Source organism: Ostrea edulis, chromosome 9 (assembly GCF_947568905.1).
Source record: "Ostrea edulis chromosome 9, xbOstEdul1.1, whole genome shotgun sequence".
Lineage (NCBI taxonomy): Eukaryota > Metazoa > Mollusca > Bivalvia > Ostreida > Ostreidae > Ostrea > Ostrea edulis.
Window position 1 is genome coordinate 31911925 of NC_079172.1, and position 18504 is coordinate 31930428.

The following is an 18504-nucleotide window of genomic DNA, read 5'->3' on the forward strand; positions in this document are numbered from 1 at the left end:
GACCCACGGACAGTCCTAGCCTATTTTAACTGTTGGCGCAAACCAGAAGAAAAATGCATCTCAAGAGATTAAGATATATCTGAATTTTTTAGAAATAAAATTTGAATCATATCTACTTTTATCAAAATTAAATGCAAATTCATAAAGCTATAAATTTATCCAAGTGAAGTAAATACAAATTTCACTGTCATATATACAATGTTGTGTTTATATAAAAGCCACACACAGGCCTATTGTTCATTGTGGTTTTTTATTTTAAAAAAATCTTTGCATTACGTTTTTCAATATTCACTTGTAACTTCGATCTCAATCTGAAGTATGAACATTCAAATTGAAAAGTGTACTACATTTGTTAAGTGATGTATTTTAGTATAAAATCATTCATATCATGAACTGTCATGGTACATATAAACATGATAAATCCTTATACGTGAAAGTAAACATGGGTCAAATTATGTAGGCCTACATCAGTTTCCTGCAACACCATGGACAAACGTCATTTGGATACAACCATTCCTATGCGCAGGATACAGTCGTGCTTTTCACGCAGAGTACAACCAACTCATAGTATATCAATCATAGTATATGGATGGAGACGTGAATTTAGAGGTTGAAAGAAAGCTTGAACTTCCGTCTTATTGCAATCCAAATTGTAATATTCAATTAAAATGTAGAAACTCGAAATTTTGAATCATTATTGTACACCTAGCATATGGGGTAGTAAAATTTATTTGACCTGCCAATTTTTATGCTCTCGCTTGCCCTATAATATGGATTAATAAAAAGTTAATCGCAAGGACTGTTTACCTACCGTGACGTCATCACGCAAGTGATATAAAATAAAACACGCAAATAAACTGTTAAAGAGAAGTTATACATATACATTCACTATTACTACACATTTTAATAGCTTAATAATAGAAATTCAGAGATATATGGATATATTTAATAATTGATATTCTTAATCCTCGAGAGAGAGAGAGAGGGGGGGGGGGGGGTGTCCGCATCTTATTGTTTTAAACATATATATGCAATTCAACAACTTATAAAGAATTCTGATGTATTGTATATTATATATTCAACCTAAACTACTGTTTAAGCATGTAAACTTAATTATGAAGTAGTTTATAATGAAAAACGTTCAATGTGTATTGAATGTCTTTATTTAATCGATGTGACAGAGAAAATTCGGTTGCAGCTGAAACTCTCAACGTACTTTCCTTTCCGCCCAGAGAGTCTTGCAATGCATTTTCTAAGTTCGTCTCTAAGCGCAGTGAGGTCCTACGAACCGTAATCCGCCATCGTTACTAAATATTCAACAACTTTCTATTCTAAATGTGTCGTTCCGACGCTCTCTTAAACTTGAGGTTAGAAACGCCTTGAACGTTAACGGATCGTGCGCCACCTGTAATCAAGGGCGAGTAATTTGAAGTTTTATTTGCCATAGAATCCTTCATTAGTACGAGTGTGGGATAGGGAAATTCCATTGAGGGGACAAGATTCAGTCTAGGACGAGGCTTTGCCGAGTCCTAGACAGCGAATCTTGTTCCAGAGGTGGAATTTCCCTATCCCACACGAGTAAATAATGAAGGATTATTTTTCTCACATTTTATCTACAGTTTAGTGCATAAATTTAGGAGCTTTGAGAAAATTCTAAATTATCAAAATCCTCATTTGAACTTTGATGCAAAAACTAAATAGATAAGCAGAAAGAGCATACCCGAAAATGGTTTACACTGTAAAGTGTAAACTAAAAAAATCAAGGTTGTCCACCAGAAAGCTATACTACATTAAAATGTAAAGAAAAAAATGCAAAATATTTTACTTCACTTTGTAACGTAAATCTTCACTGTGTAACGTATATCGTAGAAAATATATGACGTCACAATCAAATGACGTCGCAGCAGTGTGAGACAGAAAAATCTCACATGGCTGTCTCACATGTGTAAAGTCGGTCTCACACTGCTGATAATGTGAGAAAACAGTAGCTCTCCAGGGATATTCATCCCATCTGGCCAAAAATGTGTTACCAATAAAACTCCAATACAACAAACCTTGGAACTTTTTCTTTCGCTGGAAAATGAACTTTCAAACCATCCTTGTCCTTGTTCATTGATCTCGGATATGTAGGTGCCCATGGTCTCAGTCCTTAAATGTTCATCCTTCACCGATTTCCTAGTTTCAATTGTTAAATGTTCATCCTTCACTAATTTCTTAGTGCCCACACCTACATCAGTTTCTCTGAAGTACTTCAATGTTCTGCTGACCTGTTCCTCGTGCCCATCACTGCTCAGATGTCGCTTTCTGGCACCAAGAAGTTTCCTTTGTGGTCCAGTTTCTGTTTGCGGTCCGGACATTGCCAGGACAGTGAAGACCATTACAGCACATCATAGAATGAACTGAAAATTATTGCAACAAAGTAAAAAACTAAAGTAAATGGAAATAATACATAATATGCCCATCACAATCTTATGTAGGCTGTTTTTAGTGAGAAGTTTGTTTTCTACAACAATGTAGAATTAGCCATTATCAGCCTTTGACAGACTCTGCAGGGTTTGAATCTCTAACTTTTGGTAGCCATGTGGGCTACTGAACCTTGCAATTTTAGAGGCCCCATCAAAATTTAACTGCCCACAAATTAGAACATCTTTTATAATTTTGAAAAACGAGAGTGTATTTTCACCTTATACTGTTTAGTTTATACGACATGCAACCGGTAACAAACAATTGGGACCCTATGGCATTACAGAAAAGAGTATCAGGGTCTCTGTTGGGTAGGTGACCCAAACTCAAATCAATCAATAGATTAACATTTTATAGGTGGGACCAGCACATATTTTAAGCTGTAAACAGGTCACCAAAGGAGTTGCTTATCTTTGTTATATATGTCTCTGGTTATTTCAATGGAAAAAATCTGTAAATTAACTTGTTCATTAATTTATTCCCCAGGATAACACACACCCCCACCCCTTCCACTTATATGTTGAACTAATAGTACATGTATACAAAACTAACAAAAGTTATTTTCATAACGACATTCTGAACCATGGACGTTTCTTATACATCTATTTTCATAGCTCTGTATAGAAAACTGCATTTTCAAAAACTGTTATATTTCAGAAATGTTGTAAAATGCATATCATAAGTTTGTTACCTTTTGTCTAAAATTGTATTTATGGTGAAAAAAGTCCCCAACCGACTCTAAAAACTGTCAAAATTTGTGTTATGTTGAATACAGAAGGTAAAGGTCATAATATTAGCTCATGATTGTATGATAGCCTTTTCCCAAAGTTGCCAATAGTTAGATTCATTAACACTAGCATCTCATTTACATTCACTAAATAAGACTTGGAACTTAAAATTTACAATCACCAAGTGGACGATCAGAATTAGATTTTCTGAAGCCCAGTCCTTTTTAGTTCATTGGTGAGTGGAACATATTCCTGTTAACCAATGACTACAAAAACAAGAGCTTCACAAAAGCAGGGCATACCCTCACAATGTAGACAACCAGTAAATGCCAGTTTTTTTCTTTTATGAATCCTATTAATTCTTTTATTGTGTCCAATTTTCCTTATGATGACGCCATTAAGAAAAGAATTATAAGATTCATTTCTTATCATTTAAATATTTCTATAAAACATTGAGCTTATATAATAAAACATTATATTGTTTTTCAAATTCTTACGACATGCATATATTCATACACAACATGAAGTCAAAATTGCCGTAATTCCATTTATAAAATAATAAATATATCAAGTATGAAGTTCCATACTGGCCTTGACCTTTTGATCACAAAATTAATATGGTTCTTCCTCTCTTAATATCAAAGCTACATGTGGAGTATCTAATCAATTGAGTAAACAATGTGGCCTTTACAGTGTCTATTAAATACCTATCCAACTCAGTGGTACACTTGTCGATTTCTGGTCGTTTCGGCCTTTTTTCAGTTCGGCCCCAGGTTTTTTCGGCCGTTAGTAGTTTCGGCCTTACTTTTGAATACCTTTGTAGTACCAATAAATTAAGTCTTTTTTCTCATCTTAATATATCAAAATTGATATTTCTTTGTTTCGAAAACTGTTATATATGTCTTTGGTGTAAACAAGGAAGTCCACACCATCAAAGAAAATGATATGCCATTTACAGATTACATTACACAGTATGATGCTGATTAAATTATAAACCGGTACCATATGATGCAGTTATTTTTAAGGCACAAATATTTTAATGACAAAGATCATGTTCTCATCTGCAAGTTTTTTATCAACATGAAATATACCCCAAGACTTTGTTTCCATTGATGTTTTCAATATTCTGGCAATTAACATATTTTCGTTTTCAGAAATACGGATTGACAGAGAAACTAACGCAATATCACCTTTCAAAAATCTAATGTTCATTTCAAGTGTTAATTTATTTGGGGGCTTATGTTTTAACGTAAATATTATATAGATTAGATGGACTTAGTGTAAAAATAAAACGCATGACATATTGATAATCATATTCTCCTTTCTGCAATTACGTGTAACTAGCTATATGAAAATGTACAGAGAGACAGTTTTTGGAATTTTTTAATTTTTCGGTAAATAAATTTGTGAATTGCACACATTTACTGAAAATGGGTGATCATATTTCAATATCTGTAGCTACCGCGCCGACCCAATATATTTCACATATTTTGTTAGAAGTCAAACATCAAATATCAGCTACCCCCACTTGTTCTATCCAGCGAAAAACCTTTTGAATTTGCATGGAATATACAAGTTATACATAGATCATTGTACTATCCATACAGGCTTGTGGAATTTTTTTTTCTTGTTTTTTTTTTTCCGGTTATTTTTCTACTCCCAACTATTTTTTCTTCTATTGTTTCATGATTATTTTCATTAGTATATGTATATATGTTTTTGAATCTCTTCTTTCTATATATTTTATCTTGTTTACATTATATAACTACATAAAATATTGTTTAATTAAATCAAGCAGTCCTGATAAACAATTTTTATTGAATGACGAAACATCATCAAACTGCAGATTGAACTTCTCAGAGCCTCCTGTTAACATTACTTATCTTTTTCAAAGTATGAGAGGGGGCATGCTGCATGTTGACTTATCCAAAATTCAAAAGTAAACAATAACAACAAAAAATTGTGCTTTTGTCCGAACTTCAAAACCCTAAATCGTGTACATGGGTGGGTGGGGGGTAACTAAAACTGCATCCCCCACCTGATGATTTGTGAAGTGGGTGCATGGGTCACTACATGGATTGAATTAATAACTTTCAAGCATAAATGTTATATTGTACATTGTTCTCACATTCCATCACTGCTACTATCAACATAGGTGGGGGACCCAATATATCTTTAATATCGTTGTCAAAAATAGTGGGAGGGAACTCTTCTCTTTCTCTCTCTCTCTCATCGTCGCAAACCACGGGCTAAATTATTTCATTCTATTTCACAAACATTTGTGAAATAGAATGAAACAATAACCGTGGTTTGCGATGATGGTTTCATATACGCTATCGATCATTAACATTTTTCTAATTTCTATATTGAATTATTTTTTAATTTAGATGCATTAAAATAAGGAAGGCACAACTGAATCTAAAACATCCCGAGCAAGAGCGCGCGAGAGAGAGAGAGATAGTATTAGATAAACTTTTACAGGTATCCCTATAGCTATACCTAACATAGTACTTTTTTGCCTTTGGAATAGTATATGTGTGTATTATCTTCTACACATTGTGAGGACGTCCTCACTTAATAGGTTTGGTCAGCGAGAGAGAGAGAGAAAGAGATCACATCGGTTATCATCAAATATTTTAAACCCTTACAAATAGTATTACAAAATTCTACAGCTAATATTGTTGGGTATCCTACGCACAGCTAATTTGCAAAACTGAAGAATTGGACATACACTGTACATGTACAGCAATTTTGCAACATATTTCCATGCGTAAAAGTGTGAACTCAGCTTCCCGGGAGGCCGTGACCGAATTTCAAGCATTGAAGCACGCGGACCTCGTGTATTACAATCAAGTGTTTAGTATAATATGGTTAAACAATTTTCCATGATACTTGACTCATCAATATTCATCTAAACTTGTAAATAAGATTTTACAACACTTCAGTATGGAATTAATCACTCGCGTTTCTATTGATCGACTTCTTTATTTGTATACAAAGTTGAACACGTTACATTTATAGTAAAAAATAATTCATAATATGAATTTCTGATAGAAAAAAATTAATAATTCTGTTCATCAAGGTGAAAGATGGGATAAAGCTTTGTAGCTAAATGCATCGTTTACTGACAGTTCAAAAAACAGTCTTCACGAAAAACTTTGTGAAGCACAGGCCCTTCGGGCCTCCCAGTATAATAATATTGCAAGCCCGAACAATATTTTAATGGCCCAAATTATTTTTTTCTAATTTGACCACTTGTCGTTTGCAAGGTACAAGCATGTTCTACTGTAGGATAATACATATCCAGATGACCATAGTTAAAGAACAACTGACATTATTATATCTTATTTTATTTTTCAACAGATGACATCAGAAGCTCATGTTCTACTGTGTTTTGTATACACCACGTACAAAACATTGTTTTCTCCCGAATTAAATCTCAGCAAAGGCCCACCCTCAGTCCAATGGGGCTTAACTTTTCGATTTCTTTTTCTCCTTGTACTTCTGGGTTTTTTTTTATTTATTTGGATCTGATGGTTGTGCTTGCAAAATACGCTCGAGAGGTTTGGAATTTCACTTACGAGCCCCCTCCCTACACGGGTTGAATATTATTTTACGTCCCTCTTGAAAATATTTCACTCATATGGAGATGTCACCACTGCCGGTGAAGGGCTACATAATTTAGGCCTATGCTCCGCGCTTATGGCCATCAAGCAGGAAGGGATCTTTATTGTGCCACACCTGCTGTAACACGGGACCTCAGTTTTTGCCGTCTCATCCGAAGGACCGCCCCTATTAGTCGCCTCTTACGACAAGTAAGGGGATACTGAGGACCTATTCTAACCCGAAACCCCACGGGAATCCCAACACGGACATTGGAAGTTAATGTAAATATATAGTATGTGCATGTATTTTTTTATATATGCACATACTATATATTTACATTAACTTCCAGTGCCTGTGCCTCCCTATACTTCATAAAAGGCAGGATGGTTGATCATTTTTCGATGCGAAATTTCATTGCTACATATAAGTCATGACAAAGTCCGAGTCAATCTCACGCTATATTTGTAATATATAGAAAACATACAATAAAACATTTACAGGCCCTCCGGACTCCTGGGTTAAATATTTTTAGAAGCCCGATCCCGATTTTACTGGCCTCGGGCATCGGGCCACCGGTAACATCGAAGACTGAAAAATAATTGTACACAGGGAAAGTCGATGAAAAATGTTAACTTAAAAAATGACCATACCCTGCAGCTTCACTGATTTTAAACCGCTATTACTTCATCAAAAATTTTGTACTATTTTCTATCATTTTTTATAAGGTAAAATGAATAAAATTACGTACATTTTAAGAGTTTTTGGAAAAAATTAAGTTCTCCCAATAAAGTAATTCAAGTAATAATTAAGTACTTCAAAAAATTAAAAGATTTTGCCATTTATTTCTCCGGGAAAGAAAGAAATCATTGCTTTTTTAATCGTTTAGTACATTTTTTCTAAACAAGATACTGATCTCACGGTGGGTATCAGGGACTAACTTTTTAGACAAGGCAGTCTTCTTGTGTATTCGAAATACACATACACCGTGTTCACGGACATTTTACACCATGTGTTGGGGAATACTCGTGGTCTGTACTGTAGATTTTATTATCAACATTATTGTATTCACCCGTAAATTCCTAACTGCTGTAAAATTTCAATTTAGCATTTGACAAGTGATTTCGACGCAAAACCTATAGATATTAAAAATCACTTTGAAATCATGTGAAGACACTACAAACAATTGTGCATTTTTTGTTAGTATCTATAAAAAATTAGCTACAAGTAATACTACACTAACTTTATTCGAAACGGTATTTTTTTAATAAACAATTATAATGACTCATGACCAGGTATTGTACGCTGTAAACTGATATGTTGTTATCTGCGTTGTTAGTGTATGTTAGGTTCAGTTAGTAATTTACGGGTGAATACAATAATGTGGATAATAAAATCTACAGTACAGACCACGAGTATTCCCCAACACACGGTGTAAAATGTCCGTGAACACGGTGTATGTGTATTTCGAATAAATCATTATATTTCGGGGTTAAAAGTTCAAAAACTATTCTCAATGATCATGGTATCACAATTTGCCAAACATAATGGAAAAGAAAGTTCGAACAATTTTGCATATATTTCATAATCTTTTCTAACACTAGGCCTACCTCCAATTATTTCCTCATCATACAAAATTTCCTCTTCATTAAAGTCTCATAAATTCAATACACATCTATATTAACAAAAACAACATCACATTGTCGGTATTTTGTAGCTTACGAAACCTGGGCCGAAATGACTTGGTATCTAAGGCCGAAACGACAAAAGGCCGAAAAAACTTGAGGTCGAACAAACCTAGGGCAGAACTGTAAAAAGGCCGAAACAACTTGCATCGACACTTGTCAGAGAATAATCTGATGTCTAACGCACTGAGAGTTTAACCTTAACCAGTGGTTTTAACCGTCCTGGTCAATACTCAACGCTTGTTATCCCTACATAGGGCTAGCCTAGGACATCGTTCATGATCGTAGCGCTACCGATCCCTACGTAGCCGCTACGATCTTGAACGCAGCCCAGGCAGACCTATCCATTAAGCGTTGGCTCAATTTTGATTATCCACACCGGAATAGCGAGAGTGACAGTCTGAGAAATCTTGGATAAGCTATTTTAGTATGACCCCCAAGTTAGTACCTGTGCTCACCTATACCAGATGTGTTCTAAATCTAATTCTAAACTGCAGCTGCCAATGAGCCTCTGGTCAGAATCATGATGTCTGACCGTGCCTTGAAAATTCGGATTGAATAGTAAAACTTCGTAGCAAGCAATCTTACCGATTTACTTCGTAATATATATTTCATCTTTCATCTCGATCAACATAGTTTCTGTGGTTATTCTCTCTGTTAACCTCGAATTCAAACCGCACACGCACAACCTTCTTTCTTTCAAATTAAATTCTTGCGGGCAGTTTCACCGGAAGTTACGGAGTTGTTTAACTTTCCCACTCGGAACAGAACTCGGCCTTTTCCGTCGACTTGACGGGAAAAGCCGAACGATGTTCAGATGACTTGAAAATTACAATTTTTCACCAAATTTCAGTAACGTGAAGAGATATTTCTTTAAATGAGCATCTGCTATCATTAAAAGTATATGTTAGAGAGCATCGAACATTGTAAGAGTAAAATCATTTATCTATTTATTTATTTATTCATTTAATTGTTTTATTCTTTTTTTTCTTCTTTTTTTTTGTAAATTAAAGTTGTAATTTAATGTGTTAATGATTACAGGTTCTACAGATGCATAATGCTTTGGCTAATGAGTGTCAATATCTGTTTGATTTTTTTCATATTAGTTGTGTTTAATCCAGTAAAAATCAGCTTTTTCAGTTTTATACTTTTCAGTATAGGTTTAAATCTAGCTGATTTAGTGAAGCAAAAAAAGGGGATGGGGTGGGGACTCTAAATCCGCCACTGAATCTTAAATGTCACCATTTATGTCATTCATTACAAGTATAGATACTCAATAACAGGATTAAATGAAGATTAGTTTCCCGTACGACTCGTTAATTTAGATCTGAGGCTTCGATCAGTACGTACGTGACTGGCTACTTGACCTCGACTTCATGGATTAAAATCAGACCCTTAATTGGCATCACGAACTTATATTTAGTTCCTGAGACTGCTGGAAACGTGAAGATCGTGCAGTGATCCAATCATGTCTATTGTTCACAAAGAGAGTTATTTTAGCGTTAACTTTCGTTTTATCTTTCCATCTTTTTTCCTGATAACAACACATAACCAACAATATCATATGGGGTAACTACTACATAGGAACTACTCTACATCATCATATGGGGTAACTACTACATAGGAACTACTCTACATCAGTGGAGTTTGCCTTTTCACGGTATTTTTATCAATGTTTATAAGCATTTGTTGATCGTGGAGAGAAAGAGATCGAGATATATACAGAGATCGAGCGATAAGACAGAGCGAGAACATCGCATTAATCCAAGGCAGGAAAAGGCTAGTGTTTCTAAACAATAAATCATGCTTATGAAAAAAAAAATATGGTTGAATAAGAATCCACATTTTTTTTAGCCTAATTAGCTACCTCATTAGGATTCACGCCGGCCCCGGCTCTGTACAAAAATAGAAGTGTGATGTCATGTAGAAATTTTGGTCGTCAGATAAGCTGACCATGCATTTTCACCTGTCCTATATATCTATATATAAATGAAAATTAAAGCAACGCGATATTAATCGTTGTTGTTTCGCCCTAGCTGTGCTTAAGGGACACGTACGCGTACACTACTGACCAAAACTTTTCATATGACATCATATCTATTTTTGAACACGTATTTGTGTTTTCAGAGAATTTATTATAGTAATCTCACCACGTAAACCAATCACATCGCGATCGCTTTTGCATGCAAGCCAGATAATTTAAGTTTTACCAAAATAGAAATATCATACCAAGTATTTCGGTATTGGTAAAACTTGGAATATCTTGTTTGCATGCAGAACCGTAATGATCGAGGTTAAGGTATTCAATGTATAACGACCATATTTCATATCTAATAAATGGATGGTGGGATTCTTGTAATAATGGGGTATCATTTTTGAAGGGATCATCAAATAAAGATAATCCACCATTGGAATTTTCAAAATTTGTTTACTGCTTGATTTATTTTACCTAGAATTTAACATTGCAGTCTATGGGAAGAACATGTTTTAATAAAATATCTTTTTAAAAAAACATATTTTCACAAATCTCTTGGGGAAAAAGTTTGCCTTGGTGGTACTTGAGCAGTAGATTAAACATACACTTTTTCTTTATGACAATGTGACATAAAATATTAATCATTTACCACACAATTTTTTTTAAAGAAAAAAAGTCTCTTATTTCTACAAAGGGCAAATCATAACTCTTCAAAAAAATCTCAAGTCCAAAAAAGTCAGATTCTAATCATTTACGAATTTCACCTACTTCACTATATCTAACAATAACCATTTATGTTGATTTAAATCCTTCAAAATTGTTCATTATCCTTTCGTTATACACTGAATACCTTAATTAATAGGATTACGTTATAATATAGAGAGGAAGTCCGATACTTTCTATTAAATCCAAATTGGAATGAATTTCACCTTATTAAAAATGACAGAAAATAGCAAAAATGACTACATAGGAGACATATTTCAAGCCCTATAAAATCTGCACAATCCAGGAGCTTAATTCCTGGGGCTGGGGGCTTTGTCCTCTGAGCCCTCACCAGGGCTTCACCCTCAAGGCGGCCCCAGACCCCCCCCCCCCTCCTTGCCTCATAAAGTTGCGCCATTCTCCCTAACCGCAATTCTTGAACCCGCCCCTGATTGTTGATATAAATATTTTTTCATTCCCGTTTTTGAAGGAAGTTAGCAATTATGACGATGTAATACACCTCCTTAAAGCCATATATGTTTTTCTTTAGAAGATGCTGGAAGTCTCGATGATGTTATCAGACTGCACTGAACACCCACGTGATATAACAGAGCCATAGCACAAGTCACATGGACTTCTAAAGGAAGAATTAACGAAAACAAAACAAAAAACTTTTAAGAAGAAAAAAAGTTTGATGTTGGAAATTAATAATTTAAGATTTTTAAGACCAGTCCTAAAACTAGCGGTTATGGTATACATGAATCGGAATCCGAACTTCTGAGCCTTGGTGGAACTTAAGCAGTAAATTAAACAAGAACCATCGGACCACATCGCTCACTCGAGTTACCTTGCCACTGTCATTGTTCAGCTGTTGTGATTTTCAAGGTCACAAGATCAAATATGATTGTATCACAAGGTCTTGTCCTAAAGAATCTATTCAAAAAGATGAAAGCCCTACCTTCAATAAATCTGAAGATATGTAACAGGTTACGTTTTCTTAAAAGTAGGTCAAATTTGAAGGTTACAAGGTCAAAGGCTACAGTATGAAATAAAAGGTATTGCCATAAAAACTCTATATACAAAACATGAAAGGTCTACTTTAAATAGTTCAGGAGATATTGAATAGATCAGATACTTAAAAACTAGGTCGAACTCCAAGGTCAAGGTCACAAGGTCAAACTTAGCGAAATGATAAAGTCTTGACATAAAGAGCCTGTGTACAAAATATGAAAACCCTACCTTAAACAGTTCAGGGGATATTGAATAGGTCAGGGTTTGTTTTTTTTTTAATAGAGGAGGTCAAACTCCAAGGTAAAAAGATCAAACACCATTTTGTACAGGTTTTGTCATAAAGAATCCATATACAAAATATGAAAGCCTCAACTAAAATAGTTCTGGATATATTTTTTAAATGGGTTATGTTTTCTTTAGAGTAGGTCAAACCCCAAGTTCAAGGTCAAAGGCCATGGTATGAAATGAAAGGTCTTGTCATAAGAAATATATCTACAAGATATGAAAGATATACATATTACCTTAAATAGTTAGGGACATACATTTTTATTGGAAGTAGATAAACCTTCCAGGTCAAGGTCACAAGATCACACACCCATTGCATCACATGGAATGTCTTTTCGTAAAGAATGTATATACAAAATATGAAAACCTAGCGTGAATAGTTCAAGAGATATTTTTAAAGATGTTTTGTATAAATCAGCATATAACACTTTGATCCCCTATTGTGGCCACACCCTATCCCCCGGGGATCACAAATTGCACAAACTTGAATCTACTTTATAGCAGGTATCTTCATGTAAATTTAAATTTTTCCGGCACAGTCTTCAGAAGAAGATTTAAAAAAAATATTCTCTACATATTTGCATGTAAAATTTGATCCCCTATTGTGGCCTCACCCTACCCCCCTGGGGTCATGATTTGAACAAACTTGAATCTGCATTATGTCAGGAAGCTTTCAAGTAAATTTCAACCTTTCTGGCCCAGTGGTTCTTGAAAGGAAGATTTTTAAATGACCCCACCATATTTTTGCATTTTCGTGATTATCTTGAAAAAACTTTATTCCCCTTCACCCAAGGTTGATTTGTACTAAGTTTGATCGAAACTGGCCCTGTGGAGAAGAATATGAAAATGTGAAAAGTTTACTACAACGACGGCAACGGAAAGTTTTGATCAGAAAAATTCACTTGAGCCTACGGCTCAGATGAGCTAAAAACAAAATATATATATATATTCCTAAATAACATTCTGACCCCACCCACACACATATTTACAAATTTTTAGTCTTCCGACTAGACCCCCCGCGTTGTGGTATTAACAATCTTGAAATGAACACTACTAAGTGAGGATGCGTTTACATTCATGTAACATATTGAACCCCATTAGTTTTCCATACGTTTTACTGTAAAAGTCTTTGAACCCCTACTGTGGCCTCACCCCCACCCCCCCCCACCCCGTCCTGGGGTGATGGTGAGAATAAACTTGATTTATTTGACATGAGGATACTCGTGATTCTTCATCAGAATAATTCTAGAGAATTTTCCAAAATACACTCCTATGTGTAAAACTTTCACACCTAATGTTGCTCCCCCTGGACCCATATTTACTAAAGTTCGTAGACGTAGACGTAAACGTAGGATTTACGTCTGACTTAAGATTAGAGTTACGTTCTCGTGAAATGGTATTTACAAAACCGTTCGTAGCCGCAAACGTAACTTACGATGTACGATTGCACGTACGCGTGCGCAGTGGCTATTTTCACTTCGAAGCGTAAAAAGTGTGAATTTGCTCATTTACTTTGACTTCCCTGCGCTACCGCCGCATTATGACGAAAAAGAACACAGAACTTTGTGAGAAAGCAACGAATTTCAACGTATACGTATGCCTGCCAACGGCATGTCGATCAACTGTACCGTTATTCAGTGTTGTTTACAAATCCAAATGGAAGGTTCATCAAATTTAACGCATTTGACTTGTGCATGGATCTGCGATGCTGTAGGTCTTCAAAAAGAAGTCGGCATGGACTGACAAGTAAGTTAAGTTGTTTGTGTAGTAATAACCTTAAATGTTTTACCACTGACTACTCGTCACTAGGCCCCTAAATAATGTTAAATTGACTTCAAGGGGATTCAGTACATGACACACATGGTAAAACCACAGTCCCTTATTCATTTTGTTCTCAACCTATGTAGCTGCTATAATGCCTGGATCTTAATTTCTAAATAGTGAGCACATATACATATGTGTAAGTTATTTACAATTTGATATGTGCCCACTATTAACACATTAAGACACAAGCTCATTTGTGTACATGGTAACTTCAAACTTTTGACAATACCACAATTGAAATTCAAAATTATTTATCCCATTTTTTTAATTTCATGACTGGAACAACATCAAAGCAGTATCATAGCTACCTGTACACAAGTATGCACATGCTTTCACATCATTTCGCAAAAAGAAAAACAAGAATATTGGTGAAAAATGAATCTAAAATATACATTATATATACAGGCACTTATTCTAAAATGTGTGATTTGTACGTGCCCCTCTATTGCATGGTTATAAAATATGAAAATTATTATTGCTTTAACAATATATACTCTGGGCGAACAGGTAGAGAGGGTGAATGGACTCGGTACCAGATGAGGACAGTTACAGTCTCTTTTAGCATCATTTCAATTATTGCTTGTCCACATCCATGTGCAAAACTTTCAGAAAATATTGTGAAACAAAATCGCATTCAAATACAGTTGTACAACTGTGTGAAGTCAGTGTTAATTTATTTAATGTAGAATAACATTGACTATATATTAATTGGAGATATTAGGTGTGATATAATGCACTAGATATCCAAGTTAGCTGACCTCTGTTATTTTTCAAAGGGTCATAAAGGTGGTCAAGAAATAAATTGCCAAAAGACAGCAGCATTCCTTGATTTAGATACATTTCTCTTCATGTCCTCTCCTGAAAGATTTTCCATGATGCTTCAGGGTTAGGACTGGGATGCAAGATGTACAGTACATATATATGATGTAAGTATATCCACTGTTTGTACACATTTAATCATTTCTGTACTTACAAAGTTTTAAAAAAATCCAAAACAAATTATGGTACATGATGTAATGATTTTTGTAATGCATTGATGATTAAATCCTTAGGCAAAGATTTAAGAACATAAATTTATGAGTTTTTATGATCAAAGTTTGTCCATTTTGCATGTTTTGTACCTGTCTGTCTAAGCATATCTTCACCTTTTTGGCAAATAGAAATTTAACCAATCTAAGGACATACACTATGTTTCTTTGAAATTTTATTTTTTATCTCCTCGATATTAAAAATTCTTGCATGATTTCCAATATAATAGCTGTAATTTTGTCACCAAAATTTGAAATCAACACTCAATAAAAATTGCTCTATATTATATATTTCTGATCAGTAATAACACATGTATTCAGTTATTTGAAACACCTTTTAATCTCAAAGCAAGCAAATGAATATATGTAATTTTGGTGATTAAATAATTATTATCTTGCAAGCCAATAATTCTTCTTTATATATTTCTTTACACTAAAAGCGGTTATCAAATGTACTTTTATTAGGTCACCTGAGTTTACTCGGTAACCTATTGCAATTAGTTTTCATTCGTCGTGCGTTAACAATTGAACATTTTTAACTTCTTAATAACTACCAGTCCAATTCTTTTCAAATTTGGTATGAAGCATCATTGGGACAAGGGGGACTAATTTTCAAAAATCTTCTGATCAAGAAACACACACATATAAGAAAAACTAAATGCATAGTGATGTAGAGCAGGCAGGCCTCTACCAAAATTGTAAATTTCATGATCCCCGGGGTAGGGGTTTTGACCCCAGGGCGGGGCAAATCTTGTTATATAGTGTTTATGTGTATAAAACACTTAAATTACATCTTCTTTAATGCTATTGATACTAAATTGAAACTAAATGGATAGAGGAGGTAGTCTTTTACCAAAATTGTAAATTTGATTTCCCCCAGAGTAAGGGTTTTGACCCCAGGGTGGGGCCAAACTTAGTATATAGTATTTATGTGTAAGTTTGCTGATACTGTATAAAATATAAATGCAGAAAAGGATGTACAAAAAATGGTGAATTTCACAACCCAGGGTTATGACTTTAAGATGAGTCCAAATTAGTAATATCTTTTGATGTTTTCATGTGAATACACCTATTTAAAGCCTTTCATCAGTGTATGCACTTTGAGGGATGTGAAGTTTTAAGAACACATCTTGTTTTATACTGTTGCTGAACATTAGAATATAATTAGCTTAGATATTTAGAACAGGAATTTTTTTCTAGATTTCATAGTCCATGGAAGTAATGATACTTTTCCACTAGTATTCGGGTGACCGATAAGGCCTGTGGGCCTCTTGTTAGGTTTCTGTTGTTTTTTTGTTTTTTTTATTTTACTAAAGAAATATTTTTCTTAGTCAGTAATACATATTCCTTTGCCATTGGGAGATTTTGAGAGATAAAAATGGTTGCCATCACTTTCACAGCAAATATGCCCCTTTAAATTTATAATGTTGTACTACCATGTACTATATGTCAGCCTGAGTAGCTCAGTGCAAAGGTACCAGGTTCAATACTCAATTGTGCTAAAGATTTTTCTCACCTTCTTTGCTACAGTAAAATCCCATTCATATACCTTACTGCAGTACATATCAGCTGAATTTACATTTTTACTTGCCACAACCAGGAACTATCAAAATATGTTAACTCTAGACTAATTAAACCTGAGAATTTTGTAGAAAGAAAATAGAATGCAAGTGAATTGTACCTGAAATGTCACAAAAAATTATTTTTTATTTATAAACGTGAATGACCTTAACTGAAACTTACCATTCTTGGTTAAAAAGTATTTTTTTCTGGTTTGGAAAGAAGCCAATTTCATTACAAGGGGAATGGTTAATGAAAAAATACTGAAGTTGACCTTGGGGTCATTTGAAATCTTTTTCTTAATATGGACTCTTGGGTTATAAATCATTAAAATTGAAATTGTAGGTGATACTTAATGATATCTTCCCAGATATGGTGTACGGTAGATGAATATACAGTAAATAAAATCAGTATTATCACAATTTTACAGTTTATTTAACTAACAATTATTTTGCATGTATTTTTCAAGCCTTATGAAATTTGATTGCAGTGTAATGACAGTTGTTTATTTAAATCAATGTAATACTATTATTTTTCTAGGTCTATGGGTACATTGCTGTAATGGCCTGAAAAATCTTTTGCGAAACCGAGAAATGTTCATCTTCCATTGCCATGATTGTGTAAAAGGACGAGCAGAGGAATGATTCAAAAATATATGGCAGGATTGAGAATCTAACCCATGACCCGTAGTCTGGTACTCTACCCACTGATCAATCCATGCTGATGGTCCATCTGCTACATTGATGTCATCTTATATATTTATTTATTCATTTATATATCATATGGGCATTTAAAAATTGGCAGTAAAATAAAAAAAAGTTTGATATTCAGCAAAATAGAATTTGTTACAATACATGTTTAAGAAATTAAGTACATGTACATGCATTGTTATGCACACAATTATGTACATGTAATTATATTTGTTAATAGATAAATTCTTAGATGAATTTTCATGTTGTTATTGATATTGACATGTACATGTATTACTTCCATTTCTAGAATGATTTTAACATCTTGATATTAAAATGATGACATAATAAATAAATCTTAAATATTTGTCAACCAAGTTGTCTGGTGGGTTAAAATTTGTAAAGAGGAGCATTAGTACATATGTCGGTTTAATGTGAGAAGCCTTCAGAATGAACTTTTATCAGTGAGATTTTTGTAAATTGGGGGGGGGGGGGGGGGGGGTGGACTTCAACAAAATAATATGTATGTTGAAGGCATCATCCTTGGAGTTTGGTAATATACACTGCAAATACTTTTACCTAGCTAATCACATATAAAAGTCAATTACATACAAATCATGAATGGTAGAAAGATTCATATATATGCATTATCAATGAAGGTTTGACTCCTGTAGGATTATAGTTAAAGGAAATGGCACTCTGAAAGATTGAAAGTCTACACATGACTACACTAGTAGGCATCACAATTGCTCTCTGAAACAAATTGCACCAAATTGTATTCTTGGAATGAAATGCATATCTTTTTTTTTTAAAGAAATATTTATTTAGAGGCTCATTTCCCTGTTGTGTAAGTTACAATGTAACAAATAGTTATTTGGACTACCAATATTTGCTTATAACCACAAAGTAAAGATCACATATCTATAAGTAGAAATAGTTTTTCTATAGCTG

The 18504-nt window shown here is 34.1% G+C and overlaps 1 protein-coding gene and 2 long non-coding RNA genes across 8 annotated transcripts in view; 2 read left to right on the forward strand and 1 right to left on the reverse strand.

The window, feature by feature from the left end:
- Window positions 1-18504, reverse strand: part of LOC125659915 (helicase POLQ-like) — a 77995-nt gene that overhangs the window by 41588 nt on the left and 17903 nt on the right. For 2 of the 5 annotated variants that reach the window (XM_048891720.2, XM_048891719.2), the window contains exon 2: window positions 2055-2399. In XM_048891720.2, the coding sequence (XP_048747677.2) occupies window positions 2055-2378 (324 nt within the window). In that variant the 5' untranslated portion in view covers window positions 2379-2399. Of the gene's footprint in view, window positions 1-2054; window positions 2400-8937; window positions 10256-18504 lie in introns of those variants that run through there. The other 3 variants (XM_048891716.2, XM_048891717.2, XM_048891715.2) reach the window with 3 other exon arrangements.
- Window positions 10059-11887, forward strand: LOC125659923 (uncharacterized). The gene is made up of 2 exons (XR_007364263.2): window positions 10059-10139; window positions 11707-11887. It is a non-coding gene; the product is annotated as an uncharacterized LOC125659923 (long non-coding RNA).
- LOC125683248 (uncharacterized) lies at window positions 13771-17920 on the forward strand. Of its 2 annotated transcripts, XR_008798780.1 has the most exons (3): window positions 13787-14198; window positions 15053-15202; window positions 17405-17920. It is a non-coding gene; the product is annotated as an uncharacterized LOC125683248 (long non-coding RNA). The 2 variants fall into 2 exon arrangements; XR_008798781.1 differs by having other exon boundaries at window positions 13771-15202.